The sequence below is a fragment of the Triticum aestivum genome, chromosome 6D (genome assembly GCF_018294505.1).
Source record: "Triticum aestivum cultivar Chinese Spring chromosome 6D, IWGSC CS RefSeq v2.1, whole genome shotgun sequence".
Lineage (NCBI taxonomy): Eukaryota > Viridiplantae > Streptophyta > Magnoliopsida > Poales > Poaceae > Triticum > Triticum aestivum.
This window is the reverse complement of record NC_057811.1, coordinates 161,255,590-161,270,690: the sequence shown is the minus strand read 5'-3', so window position 1 is coordinate 161,270,690 and position 15,101 is coordinate 161,255,590. Positions and strand designations below refer to the sequence as shown.

Here is a 15,101-nt window from a genome sequence, read left to right as displayed (position 1 = left end):
CTGGATCTACTCATGCTCACATCTCATAAAAATTGCTGGTCTTTTAACATTTTGATACTAACATAGAAAAATTGCAACCACATACTTGTCTCTTCTCTGTTCTTATGACTTTGTCGTATTATTACCGCTCTATGGATTGTAGACCTCATTTATTTGTTTCCTTGCGTTCCTTGTCAATCCACATCTGGGTCAAAGATATAAAACTTTAATTAATGTTTGTTCCTACTTTTGAATTGTGAAACTTAGCTCGTGCCGGTACAAATCCGTGTTGTGAATAAGTATAGTGGTTTTGAATAATTAGGAGACAGAAAAATAAATACAGATACAACCTAGAAACCTACTATACTGCTTATCTTAGATTTCTTGACCTTTGCATCACTGCAATACATATCCAGCAGTTATATGAATAAACTACAAGCTTGGTACACTTCTATATACCGATAGTGCAACAGGAGGAAAAATAGCCCATTGTCGCCGTAAGTTTAGATGATCTGATTGCCATCCTTGCTTACAGTTCTAATTCAAATACGAGTGCTCTATTCTCATGGAAATACTTAGTTCTGGTTGCCTCCTTGTTGCAAACTAACCAAGCTATAATATGTTCCAGAGGGACCCTTTGACATGAGGGATGAGTGTGTGCCCTTCTCCACAACAATTCCTTTGTCGAGCACAGTGATGAGGTCACAGTTTTGGATTGTGCTGAGCCTGTGTGCCACCACCACACTTGTCCTGCCAACCATCACTCTGTCCAGTGCCTCCTGTACCACCTTTTCGGACTGGCTGTCCAGTGCACTGGTAGCCTCATCTAGTAGCAAGATGGCCGGGTTCTTCAGGATGGCACGGGCAATAGCAATGCGCTGCTTCTGCCCTCCTGACAGCTGAACACCTCTCTCGCCACACCATGTGTCATATCCATCCTTGAGGTTGCTGATGAAGTCATGTGCATTGGCGGACCTTGCTGCATTCTCAATTTCTGCCTCACTTGCTGTTTCTGTGCCATACACAATGTTCTCTCTGATTGTGCCAGCAAATAGCGTTGGCTCCTGGCTGACCAGTCCAATGTGCCGCCGCAGGGCTCGAAGATTATATGTTTTGATGTCTCTGCCATCAATTTTTACCATTCCCCTCACCGGGTCATAGAATCGCTCTATAAGCCCAATGATGGTCGACTTGCCAGAGCCACTTTGCCCAACCAGGGCTGTTGACTTGCCTGATTGGATGCTTAAAGAGAATCCTTTGAAGATGATCACATCTGGCCTCGACGGGTATGCAAAGTCGACTCCTCTGATGTCCACTTCACCTTTAAGCTTCTCTGGCTTGTATCCTTCAGGGTTGTCAGGGTCGATTTCTGTTACCCGGTCGAGAACAGCAAACACCGAGGCGATTGCATCAGAACCCTTAGCTAGGTCTGTTGTCATGCTACCTGCATCAGCAATCACACGCCCTGTGCTTACTAGAATCATGAAGGTCTGGAAGAGTGCCTTGGCAGTAATGTGGTGCTGAGCTATGAGCCGGCCACCAAACCAGAAATCCAGGGCCCATGTGCATGTCATCAGGCTCATGGAAGTGCCAAGGCCAAGGCCTGCAATCCACGACTGCCGGATGCTTTCCTTCCGTGGGCCGTTCTGTGCTTGGTTGAAGAGGCCTAAGATGCGGTCCTGGGATGAGAAGGCCGTGATTGTGCGTAGATTGGAGACAGCCTCAGCAGCTAGCTTGCTACTTTCGGATTGTGCCTGTATTGATTTCTTGGACATGCTCTTGAGTAAGACACGACGAGCATAGAAGCAGACGATGATGAGAGGCTGCACTGCTATCATGACAAGGGCCAGGCGCCAGGCAATGACCAGACCCATGGTGCAAGCAATAAGCACCGCAGAAACTGTTTGGATCACCAGCGCCATACGGTCACCCACTAGAGACCTCACCTGTAACAAAACACAAAATCATTATGCAAGGTTAGATGAATTTCCATTGAAGTATCAACATGCTTAATTTCTGTCTAGTACTTACCACGTTGGCGTCCTTGGCAAGCTGTGAGCATATGGCACCGCTGGAGTTTTCATCACGGTCAAACCATCCGATCTCGAAAGTGAGGATTTTTGTTAGCATCTGTTCCCTGATCCTCTTGGTGAGGTATTCTCCCATAGCACCAAAGTTGTAATGCTGTCCAATATTGATCAAGAACGAGAGCACTGCAAGGGCGACAAAGATGAGAGCGTAGGCCCTTGTTTTGTCCCTGATCTCGTCGTGATCGGTCAAGAAGTAGACTGAGATCATGCTTCCCATGGCGTATGCATAAGCAGGCTGGATGCCTCCGAACACAATTGCACTGAAGCCTCCCATAAGCGCCTGCCTCCACTCTGGTGAATTAAGCATAAGCAGCCTTCTGAAGGACGGCAGTGGAAGCTTTGCCTCCTCAGTGTGGTCAGCATCGCCTGCATCACCCAATGAACGGGCTGAGCTTGACCTGCTAGCCGCGGAGAATCTCCTGCTCATGCTGTGGCTACTGGACTGCCCCACGGCAGAAGTACTGCCGGCTCCACTGACCTCATCAACCTCATTCGATTCTCTAGTCTGCTGAAGGCGAACTAGAGATGAGTAGAGGCCATTCTCATCGGCGATGAGCTCTTCATGGGAGCCCAGCTCCTTGACCTCGCCGTACTGCATGACAGCAATCATGTCAGCATTGCGGATAGTGGAGAGGCGATGTGCAACGACGATAGTCGTCCGGCCTACAGAGGCCAGGTCGAGTGCCTCCTGTACGACACGCTCTGACTCAGTATCCAATGCACTGGTGGCTTCATCAAGGAGGAGGATCTTGGGTGACTTCAGGATTGCTCTGGCAATAGCAATCCTCTGCTTCTGCCCTCCGGACATTTGGACACCACGCTCACCCACCTGTTTTTGTTTCAAGCACGGTTAATACCAGACTATTGGAGTGTGAACCACAAATTTAGTTCACAACTTCACATAAGAAGGAAAAATAGGAAAGTATCAATAGCTTAAGATGACCTAGTTTCTTGATGAGCTAACAATTCTAATCCTTAATTTCTTGTGACAAGTACATCAAATTCGAAGACACATAAGTGAGTTTTATTTTGGTTTCAAACTTCTGTATGTACAACTCTCCTTTTCATTTCAAAACTGCATTCTCACTAGAAGAATATTCAGAAATGCCTGTGTGATACTCCCTTTTTGGAAGAAATGCCTATGATCCTATGCACAAGTACAGTAAAAAATATACTAATGCAGCACTGGTATGTATACTCCAGTCTGTTTGTTTACATACTGCTCGGCCGTTCCTCCATTGATTATAAACATCTAATGTTGCCACCTCAAAGTTGAACCTAGCTTATCTTAGACATCTAGCTCAGCATTTGTAAAATGGGTTATCATATTCATCAATATATGTAAATTTACCCTCCCTACATACTGTGCCCAGAAAATTGAGCACATAAGCTGTCAGTGGTAGTCAAAAGCGTTGCAGGGAATAAACAGCAACTTTAGTTGATAAATACTCCCTCCGTCCCATAATGTAAGACGTTTTTTGGCTCTAGTGTAGTGTCAAAAAACGTCTTACATTATGGGATGGAGGGAGTAAATGATAGGCAGGAAGCCTTTGTTCTGAAAACCTAGAGACCTCGTAAACATCAGCATCGGAGGAATATAACAGCGTCACTTTAAGTATGAAATCATGTTTGTTCCATCAATATTTCGGCTCATTATTTACCCCTATGGCGTCAATTGATCATGGACAATGATAGTCACTGAAAGTTGATCCAAGTATGTGTTCATACAATATTGGATTCATTTTTTCATTCTCAGAACTAAGTCATCCTATCCTTCCATGTTAGTTGATCCTGGCCGGAATAGTGGTTCAGAATCAAAGTGGTAAGCGTCCTGAAGGCCATTACTCTTCTTTATCCTATAATATTGACAATTGACATGGACATTAGTTATGTGGCTATCTACTTTAACATCATCATACTGACCATATACCTTTACTTTTGCAGATTTGGATTCTTATTTTTCTTTTGTCTTCCAAAAATGCACTTATCCGTCGTATTGTCACGACTTGATCATATATTCTCAAGCCATACACTTACTCGCCGCAACCACATTAAGGTAAATCTGACTTCTGAAAACAATCACTGGCAAACCATGTTTTTTTTCCAACACAATATTTGCATATGTGATATGTGCACTGTGCACTGGTTACATTGGCAAGCTTGTTCAGTTGATAAGTGGACAGTGTTATTAGTGTGGTTTGTAGGTACAGTGGAAAGATTTAAGGTGCCTATCATTTTCATGGGACACTTTACTGTGATCTTTTCATAGTTCTTGAACAATGGAAATGGAAGTTGAGTACATGGATATGAACTGGTAGATACTCAACAGGGAGGGCAGCGTTTTTAGTGCCTATCAGGTCATTGTGTTAGCTGGTTCGCCCACATCAAAATCTAGTGCGTCCTAATTTTATGCGCCCCACAGCAGGTTTGCACACAGTAGAAATGGTAGTGGTGGGGTTTCTGGCCATGAATGAACTTTTGAGGTTTACATGCATGCCACTTGGAGTTCGAATCATCAGGGGATCTCTCATTATTAGCTGGGGGCTGCATCTTGAAGAAGACCTATGTTGGAACAGCACAGTGGCTGGAAAAAGTCACACCCTTTTCCCTTTAACGCTGAGTGAGAGTTTGCAGTGACCGGCGGCAGCGGACCAGATCAGTGATGCTTTTTCTGAATCGTTTTTGATTTTTTGGTCGATTAAAGTTGCCTTTCAGAACCAGCCATGGCACGACACGTACACACGCACGGCGCACGGGCACTTTCTTCTGTCAGATCTCTGCCTAACATATTGCTGTCAAAAATATTAGTTTTGCTAGAACTCATCTAGATGAGATATAGTTTGGTCTCATTCACCTTTTATAGCCATTGGATGTGATGCTATAAGATGCGTGTGTGTTGACGTGGGTTGTACCTTTTCTTGTTTTCAAGGTGAATGAGACCAAATTATATCTTATCTAAATGAGTTCTAGGCACTCCCCAAAAATATTTAGTGCATGACAGGACCTGGGTGAAAATCCTGTTTGCTGGGAAAGTTGGAACACCATAACTGTTGGCTGGCAAGCCTTTTCTTGTTACTAGATTTGCAAAAAGGCCTCCTAGTTGCTTGCCGGCAGTGCCCACCGACCATGGACATGGAGGCACACACCCTGAGTGGTGGGCCGACGAGCCTCCCTTTTCCACTTGGGTTTCACCACTCTATGATTCCTAGCCCTCGCCATCGGCCATATTTGAAACTGCAAAGCGAGTGCTTTGAATTTCCATGCCATCTCCACTCGAACCGAATCACCGTGAAGGGGTGTTATAGCAGCCTTAGAAGTAATAGTACCGACTTTGAGCTAACAGGGAAAAAAGATGAAATTTATTGGGCAATTTATGCTGGATTCTAACATTTGACCTTAGCTTATAATTAAGCTTATGCTGCCATTTAGAACTCATGCTGCCATGCAGTACGAGTATTTGGAAGACATCTGGTACAATATTCTTTCGGTACTGAAAACGATTGAGAGATCATAATGCACTGATTTGTTGTTGCCCAGAAGTGGATGGGTGATGTGTGGCAGGTCAGGTCTGCTGGAGAAGAACTAAGTGGAGAGGAACTGTATGCTGAAGCTGAACTGGTGGCAAGGGTGGCTGAACTGTATGCTGAAGCTGAACTGGTGACGGATGATGCACTTTATGCCCACGCACCACAAGGCGGCCACTCTCCTTCATCCCAGAGCAATGTGCCGCAGTGAAATGTTTTGTACTCCCTCCATCCCAAAACAAGTGTCGTGGTTTTACTTCAAATCTGTTCAATTTAAACTAAAACAACGACACTGATTTTGGGACGGAGGGAGTAAATCGTTGCTTAGAGCTTTATGTTTTTGTTTTTGTTTTGTCTGATGATGCACCTTAGTTTGCGTGATTTCTTGTTCATTAGCTTGCAGACTTCCACTGCCTGACTGGGTCCTCAGGTTTTCATATGTTTGTCAGCTTTAATTTTAAATAACTTTTGTATGTAATGAACTCTTTTGTTGCAGGATGATATGGTAGCTTTCCAGTGCCTGACTTGGTGTTAAAATTTTGTGCATATGCGCATCTCCAGTCTTGGGATCCTTGAGGTCGCTCCAAGGGTACACTTCTCACACTGCAAGTCTCCATCCAAACACCTACTACATGTGTACCCAATATGGTGTTGTGTGTGCTACTTTAATCATGGGCATCGCTTCCATTCTGCTGACTTCGTTCAACTGAGTCCCCAATTTGGAACTTGGTGCAGGAAGGGCAACATTCATGGAGACTGGATACTGAGCGGATCACTTTCTATGTGATGGCATATAATGATACTTATTGCGCGTTTGCTATTCTTTAGGCGTCCGAAAAACATTCAGGCGCCAGTCGAATCTGCGGAGCCTCCGAAGGTGAGACGGGGATGCGGGAGCCGACACTTCAGCGGGCGTCGAAGGGTGCCTCCGAAGGTGAGACGGGGATGCGGGAGCCGACACTTCAGCGGGCGTCGAAGGGTGAGTCTACGGGCAGACACGGGAGGAGGAAGAATATGACTCTGGCTGTGGGATGTAGATCGGACGGTTGAGGGAAATTTGATTGAACTGGTTTCTTTTCTAGACGACTTTAGTGCTCCCTCAGTCTCAAAATGTAAGACGTTTTCTGATACTATTTTGATTTTGAGACATAAGAGAGAGTATTTCCTTTTAACTGGGTCAACAAAACTGAGGGGTTGCATTTTGGTGGGACTGAGAACTCGACAGGATGATGAGCTCCTTCCGAATCCCGGATTGCGTAAGGGCTTTTCTTCAGAGGCAAGGGCCATGTTCTTTGCCCGCGGCTGGGCTACACGGACCAGTAGAGTGCTAATGCTTACTTTTTTTTAAACTAAAAAAGATTTTATTCCAGTGCTAATGCTTACTTAAAAAAGGTGACCACACTAGAAACAAAGGGTGCTGCTACTTTTAGAAAACAATCAATAAATGCCTTATTCCATAAAAGGAAGGCACAATTCGCAACGTACAACGGGAGGAGTTGGGATTCCAGGGCCACACGCCGCGGCTGCCTACCAGTAGTATTCCTGTTCAATTAAACTACGAGGAGAATTTCGCTGTGACATGTTCAGTTATTCTGTTGGTTAGTTTGGGCCAGTTTGTGGCAAAATATCAAGGTGAATATGGTTCCACGCGCACCATTGGGATCTTACTATTCATCAAGCAATGTCTTTTTTCTAGATTATCATGGATGTCATTTCGATCTATGTTACAACAAAATTCAGTACTACTACTTTTTTAATTACTGTTCATGGGTGCATGTGGAGCCATGCTCCAAAAATTCCCGCCCCGTTTGTGGTACTGCAGGGGTATGGAAACGGAAGCACCTTTATGGTTTACATCCCTTCTTATTCTTATCTTTTCCAGTTCCAGTAAGATCTTTCTTACATATACATACTCCATAACTAGGCATGTTCATGTCAGTGCAAAGTAGAGCTTCCATTTTTTGGGATGGTGCTCTATGATTTGTATATTGTTGATTTTTCTTTAGAATCTAGCCTTTAATAGTACGTTTTAAAACTATCTGAATCGTATTCCTTTCACTAATAGTAATCGATTGGGTATTCGCTCTTGACTTTTGAGAGAAACTACACATAGAGAGAGCAAAGAAAGAAGGAAAAGGAAACAACATCATGAAAATTCTCGCCTTTTTACCGCATTTTGTGTGACTCCGTACTCTAATCCACCGAACATGTTAGAAGAAAGTTCGCGGAGAAAACAACTCGACGAATCGCATAGGCATTTCGCAACGAGAACAAAAGTTGACGAAAAGGAAATCGACAGCGACTTGCAAAGAGGAAACAGTTCCCATGGATTGCGAATCACGGTACTAGAGTAAGAAAAAAGTTTGTAGTAATTCAAAAAAATAAAATAAAAAAAGTTTGTAGTAATTGATTATTACCTGTGTGTCGTAGCCCTGCGGCAGCTGGGAGATGAAGTTGTGCGCATTGGCGGCCTTGGCGGCGGCGGTGACCTCATCCGGCGTCGCGTCCTCCTTGCCGAACAGGATGTTCTCCATGATGGACGTGGCGAACAGCGCCGGCTCCTGGCTGACCAGCCCCATCTGCGCGCGCAGCCACTTGAGCCGAAGCCGCCGGATGTCCACGCCGTCCAGCGCCACCTCCCCGCCCAACGGGTCGTAGAACCGCTCCAGCAGCGCCACCACCGTCGACTTGCCGGACCCGCTGCTGCCCACCAGCGCCGCCGTGCGACCCGCCGGCACGCGCAGGCAGAAGCTGGAGAAGATGGGGCTCTCCGGCCGCGACGGGTAGCAGAACTCCACGTTCTTGAACTCCACCTCGCCGGCCACGTTCGCCAGCTCCTCCCCGGTGTCGCTGCCCGAGTCGATCTTGGGCACCCGCCGGATCACCGCCAGCACCCTCTCCCCCGCCGCGCTCGCCTCCGAGAAGTACTTGACGTTCGACAGCCCCGACCCCAGCGCCCTGCATGCACGCGTTTCATGGCTCCTCGTTAATGGCGGCGCGCGCGCGGCTATGTATCGTGCATGGACATGGACCGGAAACTAGATTACTGCTACGTACAGGCCGCCGAGGATGATGGAGGCGGAGGCGGCGAAGACGGTGCCGCCCTGGTAGCCGTGGTACATGACGAGGCGGCTGCCATACCAGACGTTGAAGGCCCAGATGGCGAAGGTGATGCCGTTGCTGCCGACGGCGATGCCCTTGGCGAGCCCCTGCTTGATCCCGAGCCGCGTCGACTCCTCGAGCGCCGCCGAGAACTGCGCCATGGTGGCGCGCTCCGCCGCGAAGGAGTAGACGGTGCGCACCGACGAGATGGCCTGCTCGGCGACGGCGCCCGGGCGCGTGTACTGCTCCCTGATCCGGCGCGCGAGGCCGATGAGGATGCGGCCGTACATGAAGCCGGGGATGATGAGGAGCAGGACCGACGGCAGCGCCACCAGGGTGAGCCGCCACAGCAGCGCCAAGGCCACGGCGTAGCTGCCGAAGAACATGGCGGCGTTCATGACGAAGTTGGGCACCTTCTCGCTCAGCACGTCCTGCACCACCAGGCTGTCGTTGGAGACGCTGGCGATCACCTCCGCCGTCGACCCCACCTTGAGGTCGAAGTACTCCACGTCCTGCCGGAGCACCGCCGCCAGGTACCGCGCGCGCATCCGGGACGCCTGCCGCTCCGCCGTCCGTGACCAGCAATACCCCTCTGCACACGCATGGATCGCATTGAGAAATGCATGACTGCATGTACGCCATTGGCACGGCATCCAAACATATTGTCGTTGTCACTCACCTAGGAACGCCATGACCCAGCAGCCCAGCGCCAAGAAGACGAGGTTCCTCGCGTTCTGGCCCATCGAGTGGATTCATTTCAACACGAGAATTGCATGTTAATATTCTCGTCATGGCTGCCACGGCCGGCTGAACAATGGGCGGAAAGAAATGTCGAAGTCGTACCTCGTCGATCTTGGAGCTGAACTCCTGGAGGAGGTCGGGGCCGCTGCCGAGGTCGTTGAAGATGCGGCTGGTGATGAGCAGCATCGCCGGCGTGGAGACGCCGTCGCCGATGGCGCCCACGAGGCCCAGCACCATGAGCGCCACGTCCGCTGCGTCCGCGTGCATGAACACCGACACGAGCGACGAGCCGAAGGGCGCCTTCTTGGCGTCTGCCGCGCCACCCATGCCCGGCGAACCCGCGAGCTCGCTCGCTGGTTGCTTCTGATGGGGAGTTTTACTCGATATGTTGACTGACTCTAGGTTGGAGTATAGAAGTATAATCCGGCGGCCTCCTTTTCAGGTCGTTTAATTAGGTGGTAGACTCTGACTTGTCTAGCCAAGCTTGTCCGCCGGAGGAGAGAGGGATGGCTCCGGCTGGCTTATATATAGGGCGCCGGGCAGCAGGTGCATGCGCGAGGGAGTTATCCTGGACCGGAGTACTTTTCTCTTGATGATTCCCGCCCGGTCCTGGGAAATTCTGTTGTTGCGTCGACGCAAAGAACTAACTGCGGCGCTAAAAGGCTGGCCCTGAAAAAAATCTCCAGTACGAGGCTTTGCCTCAACAGACTTCGTGCGTTTGAGCGTACCGCTCTTAAATTCGCGATGTTATTAACAGCCACGCCTAACTCTTAAACTAGCAGAACAAATGCTAATCAAATTCGTGCTACTAGCTATAATGTATATAAATAATTAAACAAATGACTAAAGTCATCTCAAAAGCTCATTTCTTCCTTATACGCCCGGATATGTTTTAACATCAAACAAGCGTTAAGTATGTCCCACAAAATTAAACCTTCTGGACCGTTCGGTCCCCCCAAATACAGACCATATGTTGAGGAGATACGTGGTTGTCTGGACTATCCTATATGTTATCTCCAGGAAAAATATCAGGTGCTCCCGGATCACCTGATGATAAGGTGCTCCCGGTGCATCTCGGCCGTTGGATCATCAATCGAATGGACAACATTTGGTCAATGTGAATTTTGTAGAAAACCCCAAAACATTTTTGAAATGACGCTTGAATCCACATCCCGTGAATATTGCCTGTTGGATCACGATCCAATGGCCGAGATGCTACCGGAGCACCTAAGATAAGGTGCTACCGGAGCACCTGATATTCACCCGTTATCTCCAACATGCAGATCCAACAAAAAAAAACCCATACCATGACGCACCCTTACTTTTTTCTGTCAGACCCTTGCCTTCCTGCTCGGTTTCCCGCTAGATATTTCTCGCTGGAGCCTCCTCCTTAAAATTAGATAACGCTCACCTGCGAACCAACCTGTGGTTGGATGGTTAGAGGGACTATGGTATCCCCAGCCCACCAGGGTTCAAATCCTGGTGCTCGCATTTATTCCTGGATTTATTTCAGGATTTCCGGCGATGCGCATTCAGTGGGAGGAGACGCCCGTCGACTACGATGCGCCTACGGTGACTTCGTAAATCTCAAGATGATATGCCGGCTCAGTCTTTCGAAGGTGCTCATAGGGATAGGGTGTGCGTGCATGCGTTCATAGGGGTGAGTGTATGTGCGTGTATATGAGCGCTTGTGTCTGTACTGATTTTAAAAGATAACGCTCACCTCACCTTCACCGTGCATTGAAACAGAGATGAAAATTTTCATGTTTACAATATAATAGAGTGGGTTAAACACATCTTCTACTCCTAGCCTATTCACTAATCCATTTTGCTGGCGCCAACCAGTACCACGTCAATATCAACGCGTTCGTCAGCGACGCCTCATCTTCTTCTCCCTCCTTCCTCGTTTAGTTCTCGTTCCTACTTATTTTCAAGAATACTCTTTTTTTGCTTTATCTTTTTTGGAACACTCTTTCCTTGTTCACCACCATGGACCATTCGGTCGCTTTAGTTCTTTTTTTCTTCTTATTCTTAGAACACTCTTGCTTTCCAATATAACATTAACCACCCGATCAATGTTGTATCGTGTTGTCCTCACCCATGGACGTTCCGGCAACCGTCAGCATGTGGACATCTTGTAGAGTATGATCTTCATCCGTCTTGGAGAACCCTAGGTCGCCCATGTCGCAACTCGCAAGCGCTTGGTAACCGTTGTCCATGTTGGTGAATTGTGCTCGATCATGTCGTTGAGAGACTGTTGATCTTTCTTGCCCATGAGCGCTTTCAAAATGATTCGACGTGATTAAATACTTTTTTAATTAATTAACTACACAAATAATTAATGACCTACCTAATTCTCTACATGCCTAATTAACTACCAACCTAATCAATTAATTATTTTCCTAATTGAGAAAATCCCTACTTCTAATTAACTGTAGGCATAATTAACTGTCTACCTAATTAATTAAATTAATGAATCAGTTTCTAAATTAATTTGGTGTAAAAAATCCTATTTAAATGAGCCTAATTAATTGCATTTCAAATTGATTCAACGCTTGATTTTTAAAATATTTTTGCATGAATGGATGCTACGAACGATGACGACTACCAAATATTGTAGCAGATATTTCCTTAATAATTTTTTTGTCATTTAAATAGACATACTTGATTTGAGAATGTAGCCTAGCTTTCTATATGACTAACAAGAAATATAATATAACCACGTCCACGAACGCTTATACATGGCGATGCGACGACCCACCTTCCGCCACGGTCGTCCTTGACGCCGTGATACACGCCCTGGCATTCTCCATGGTGTCGCGCAGGGGCGCGCATATGCGTACACCCATAAAAAAAGATATGTTATTTTTTACTAGAAAACTTGTGATTGTCCAATTTTTTGAACACACTACAGACGCAAGCTCTCATACATACGCGCATACACTCATCCCTATAAACGCACACACACATACCCTATCCCTATGAGCACCTCCGAGAGACTGAGCCGGCATATCATATTGAGATTTACGAAGTCATCGTAGGCGCCTCGTGTCGGTGTCAAAACCGGCGGATCTCGGGTAGGGGGTCCCAAACTGTGCGTCTAAGGCGGATGGTAACAGGAGGCGGGGGACACAATGTTTACCCAGGTTCGGGCCCTCTCGATGGAGGTAATATCCTACTTCCTGCTTGATTGATCTTGATGATATGAGTATTACAAGAGTTGATCTACCACGAGATCGTAGAGGCTAAACCCTAGAAGCTAGCCTATGATTATGATTGTTCTTGTCCTACGGACTAAACCCTCCGGTTTATATAGACACCGGAGAGGGCTAGGGTTACACAGAGTCGGTTACAAGGGAGGTGATCTACATATCCGAATCGCCAAGCTTGCCTTCCACGCAAAGGAGAGTCCCATCCGGACACGGGACGAAGTCTTCAATCTTGTATCTTCATAGTCCAACAGTCCGGCCAAAGCATATAGTCCGGCTGTCCGAGGACCCCCTAATCCAGGACTCCCTCAGTAGCCCCTGAACCAGGCTTCAATGACGATGAGTCCGGTGCGCAGATTGTCTTCGGCATTGCAAGGCGGGTTCTTCCTCCGAATACTCCATAGAAGATTTCGAACACAAGGATAGTGTCCGGCTCTGCAAAACAAATTCCACATACCACTGTAGAGAGTATAATATTTGCACAAATCTAATCTGCTGACAACCTTTCATAACGTGACATCAGGCCATGGCCCGGTCATTATTCGAACCGTTTTTCTCAACCAGCTACTGCACATATTGTGAGGCAGTTTTTTTGGCACATCTTGTCGAAGCAGAGATCGTGTCCCCTTATCATGGGATTCTCATCAATACGGGTGTGGGTAACCCAACCGCGCCATTAATCACGGCGCTTGGGGAATAAGCGAGTTTACCAGGCAGGTGTGGAGGCGCACAGTTTCGCCCTTATAAAGGGACAAGGATTCCTCCTTTTTACCCACGCCTTCTTCTTCCCTGCCCATCCATTCTCGCGCACTCGAGCTCCAGCGCCCAAGTTCGCATTCTCTCCGCAAAACCACTCCAAACATGTCCGAAGCGGGAGGCAAGTGGATGGTCTCCTCCGTTACGGAGGAGAACATTACGAAGCTCCGGGAAGCCGGATACCTGCCCGTAGATATCGCGCACCGGCTCCCAGATGCGGGGTAGATCGTCCCCACCCCCGAACCCCATGAAAGGGTTGTATTTCTTACCCATTTCGTCCGCGGGCTGGGATTTCCCCTCCACCCATTTGTCCGCGGGCTCATGTTCTACTACGGGATGGACTTCCATGATCTGGCCCTAATTTCATCCTCAACATCTCGGCGTTTATCGTCGTGTGCGAGGCCTTCCTCCGCATCAAGCCCCACTTCGGCCTGTGGCTGAAGACCTTCAACGTTAAATCGAAGGTGGTAGTCGGCCAGCAAGCGGAGTGCGGAGGCGCCATGGTGGGCAAAATGCCCAACGTCACCTGGCTCGAAGGCTCCTATGTGGAGACCGTAAAGGGTGGCAATTGGGGTGGTTCTACATCACCGAGCCGCGCGACACCAACTGGGTGGCGGCCCCCGAATTTCGATCCGGCATCCCCATGCGGCTCACCTCCTGGAAAGAGAAGGGCCTATCCTGGGGTTCATCGGCGGAGCTGACCGGACTCCAGAACTGCGTCCAAAACATGATAAGCAAGAAAATCAAGCTTGTCAACGTGGTCCAAGTCATGCTCTTCCGCCGGATCCTCCCGTGTCAAAGACGGGCATTCAATTTGTGGGTGTTCGACTCGGCTAAGCATCAGACGCTGCGAGAGCTCTTCGGCATGACGCACCAAGACATCTGGATGGTGCTGTTCAAGTCTGCCGAGGTACCTCCTCCCCTTACCGAGGATCGCGGACTTAGCACAAAGCGCCTCGCCAATCCGGTAAGATTCTTATATCTCATAAGATGATTCTTTCCCCAGTATAATCATGTGAGGATCTAAGCCTTCATGCCATTTAACAGGACTGGGTCGCGACAGCGGAGCGGATCGATTGTCCGGCCCCACTGCCCGAAGATCCAGCAAGGGCTCTCTTAACGGAGATGCTGGTTCCGGCGCCCTATGAGGCGCCCGAGAAGAAGGCCAAGAAGAAGGGCACGGGGACCAGGAAAGGTCTCCGGCGCAAGGTTGTATCGGACTCATCGTCCGATAACACCGAGGTGCCCTCCACCCATGAAAACGAGAAGGAGGAAGAGGAAGTTCTCCCCCCCCCAGCCGGGGGAGACAAGAAAAGAAGGCCGCCCCGTCTGGGGAGGCCGAAGGGTCCAAGAAGGGAAGGACTCTCCTTCCGGACTGCTCCACAACAGCCGCTTTCAGCGATGAGGACTGGTTACCCAGGGACAAGCCCCTGGCGAAGTCGTAAGTATCCGGATACCATAATAGTTCTTGGTATGCTTTATTTTATTGCTTCTTATCATGCCGAACATGATCATGTAGCCCATCCAAAGCCCATATTGACGTATCCTCTTTGGATGAGTCTTTGGGCCCCTCGGAGATGAACAGCGATTCACTCCCGACCGCCTCCTCCCCCCGCCCTACGGACAACGTCGAGGTGTTGTCTCAAAGGGCACTGAACCAAGGAGAGACAGTTCCGGAGGCGCCCCAAGGCGACATTCCA

The 15,101-nt window shown here is 48.3% G+C and overlaps 1 protein-coding gene across 1 annotated transcript; it reads right to left on the bottom strand.

Annotated features, from left to right (window-relative positions):
- Window positions 1-271: 271 nt before the first annotated feature.
- On the bottom strand, window positions 272-9,940 carry LOC123144291 (putative multidrug resistance protein). Its single transcript, XM_044563374.1, has 6 exons — window positions 9,539-9,940; window positions 9,375-9,429; window positions 8,651-9,287; window positions 8,011-8,551; window positions 2,011-2,898; window positions 272-1,925 (listed from the first exon to the last, which is right to left on the bottom strand). Exons 1-6 carry the CDS (start codon window positions 9,761-9,763, stop codon window positions 555-557), a joined length of 3,717 nt encoding a protein of 1,238 aa, XP_044419309.1. The 5' UTR covers window positions 9,764-9,940; the 3' UTR covers window positions 272-554.
- Between the last annotated feature and the right edge of the window lie 5,161 nt (window positions 9,941-15,101).

What these genes read in the sequence shown, in the direction of transcription:
- LOC123144291 (XM_044563374.1), bottom strand. Translation starts at nt 9,763, where the DNA reads ATGGGTGGCGCGGCAGACGCCAAGAAGGCGCCCTTCGGCTCGTCGCTC. An exon ending in CGCAGGGCTACGACACACAG is followed by an intron (nt 2,899 to 8,010) that starts GTAATAATCAAT and finishes AAACAAAAACAG; the next exon opens with GTGGGTGAGCGTGGTGTCCA. An exon ending in TTGCCAAGGACGCCAACGTG is followed by an intron (nt 1,926 to 2,010) that starts GTAAGTACTAGA and finishes GTTTTGTTACAG; the next exon opens with GTGAGGTCTCTAGTGGGTGA.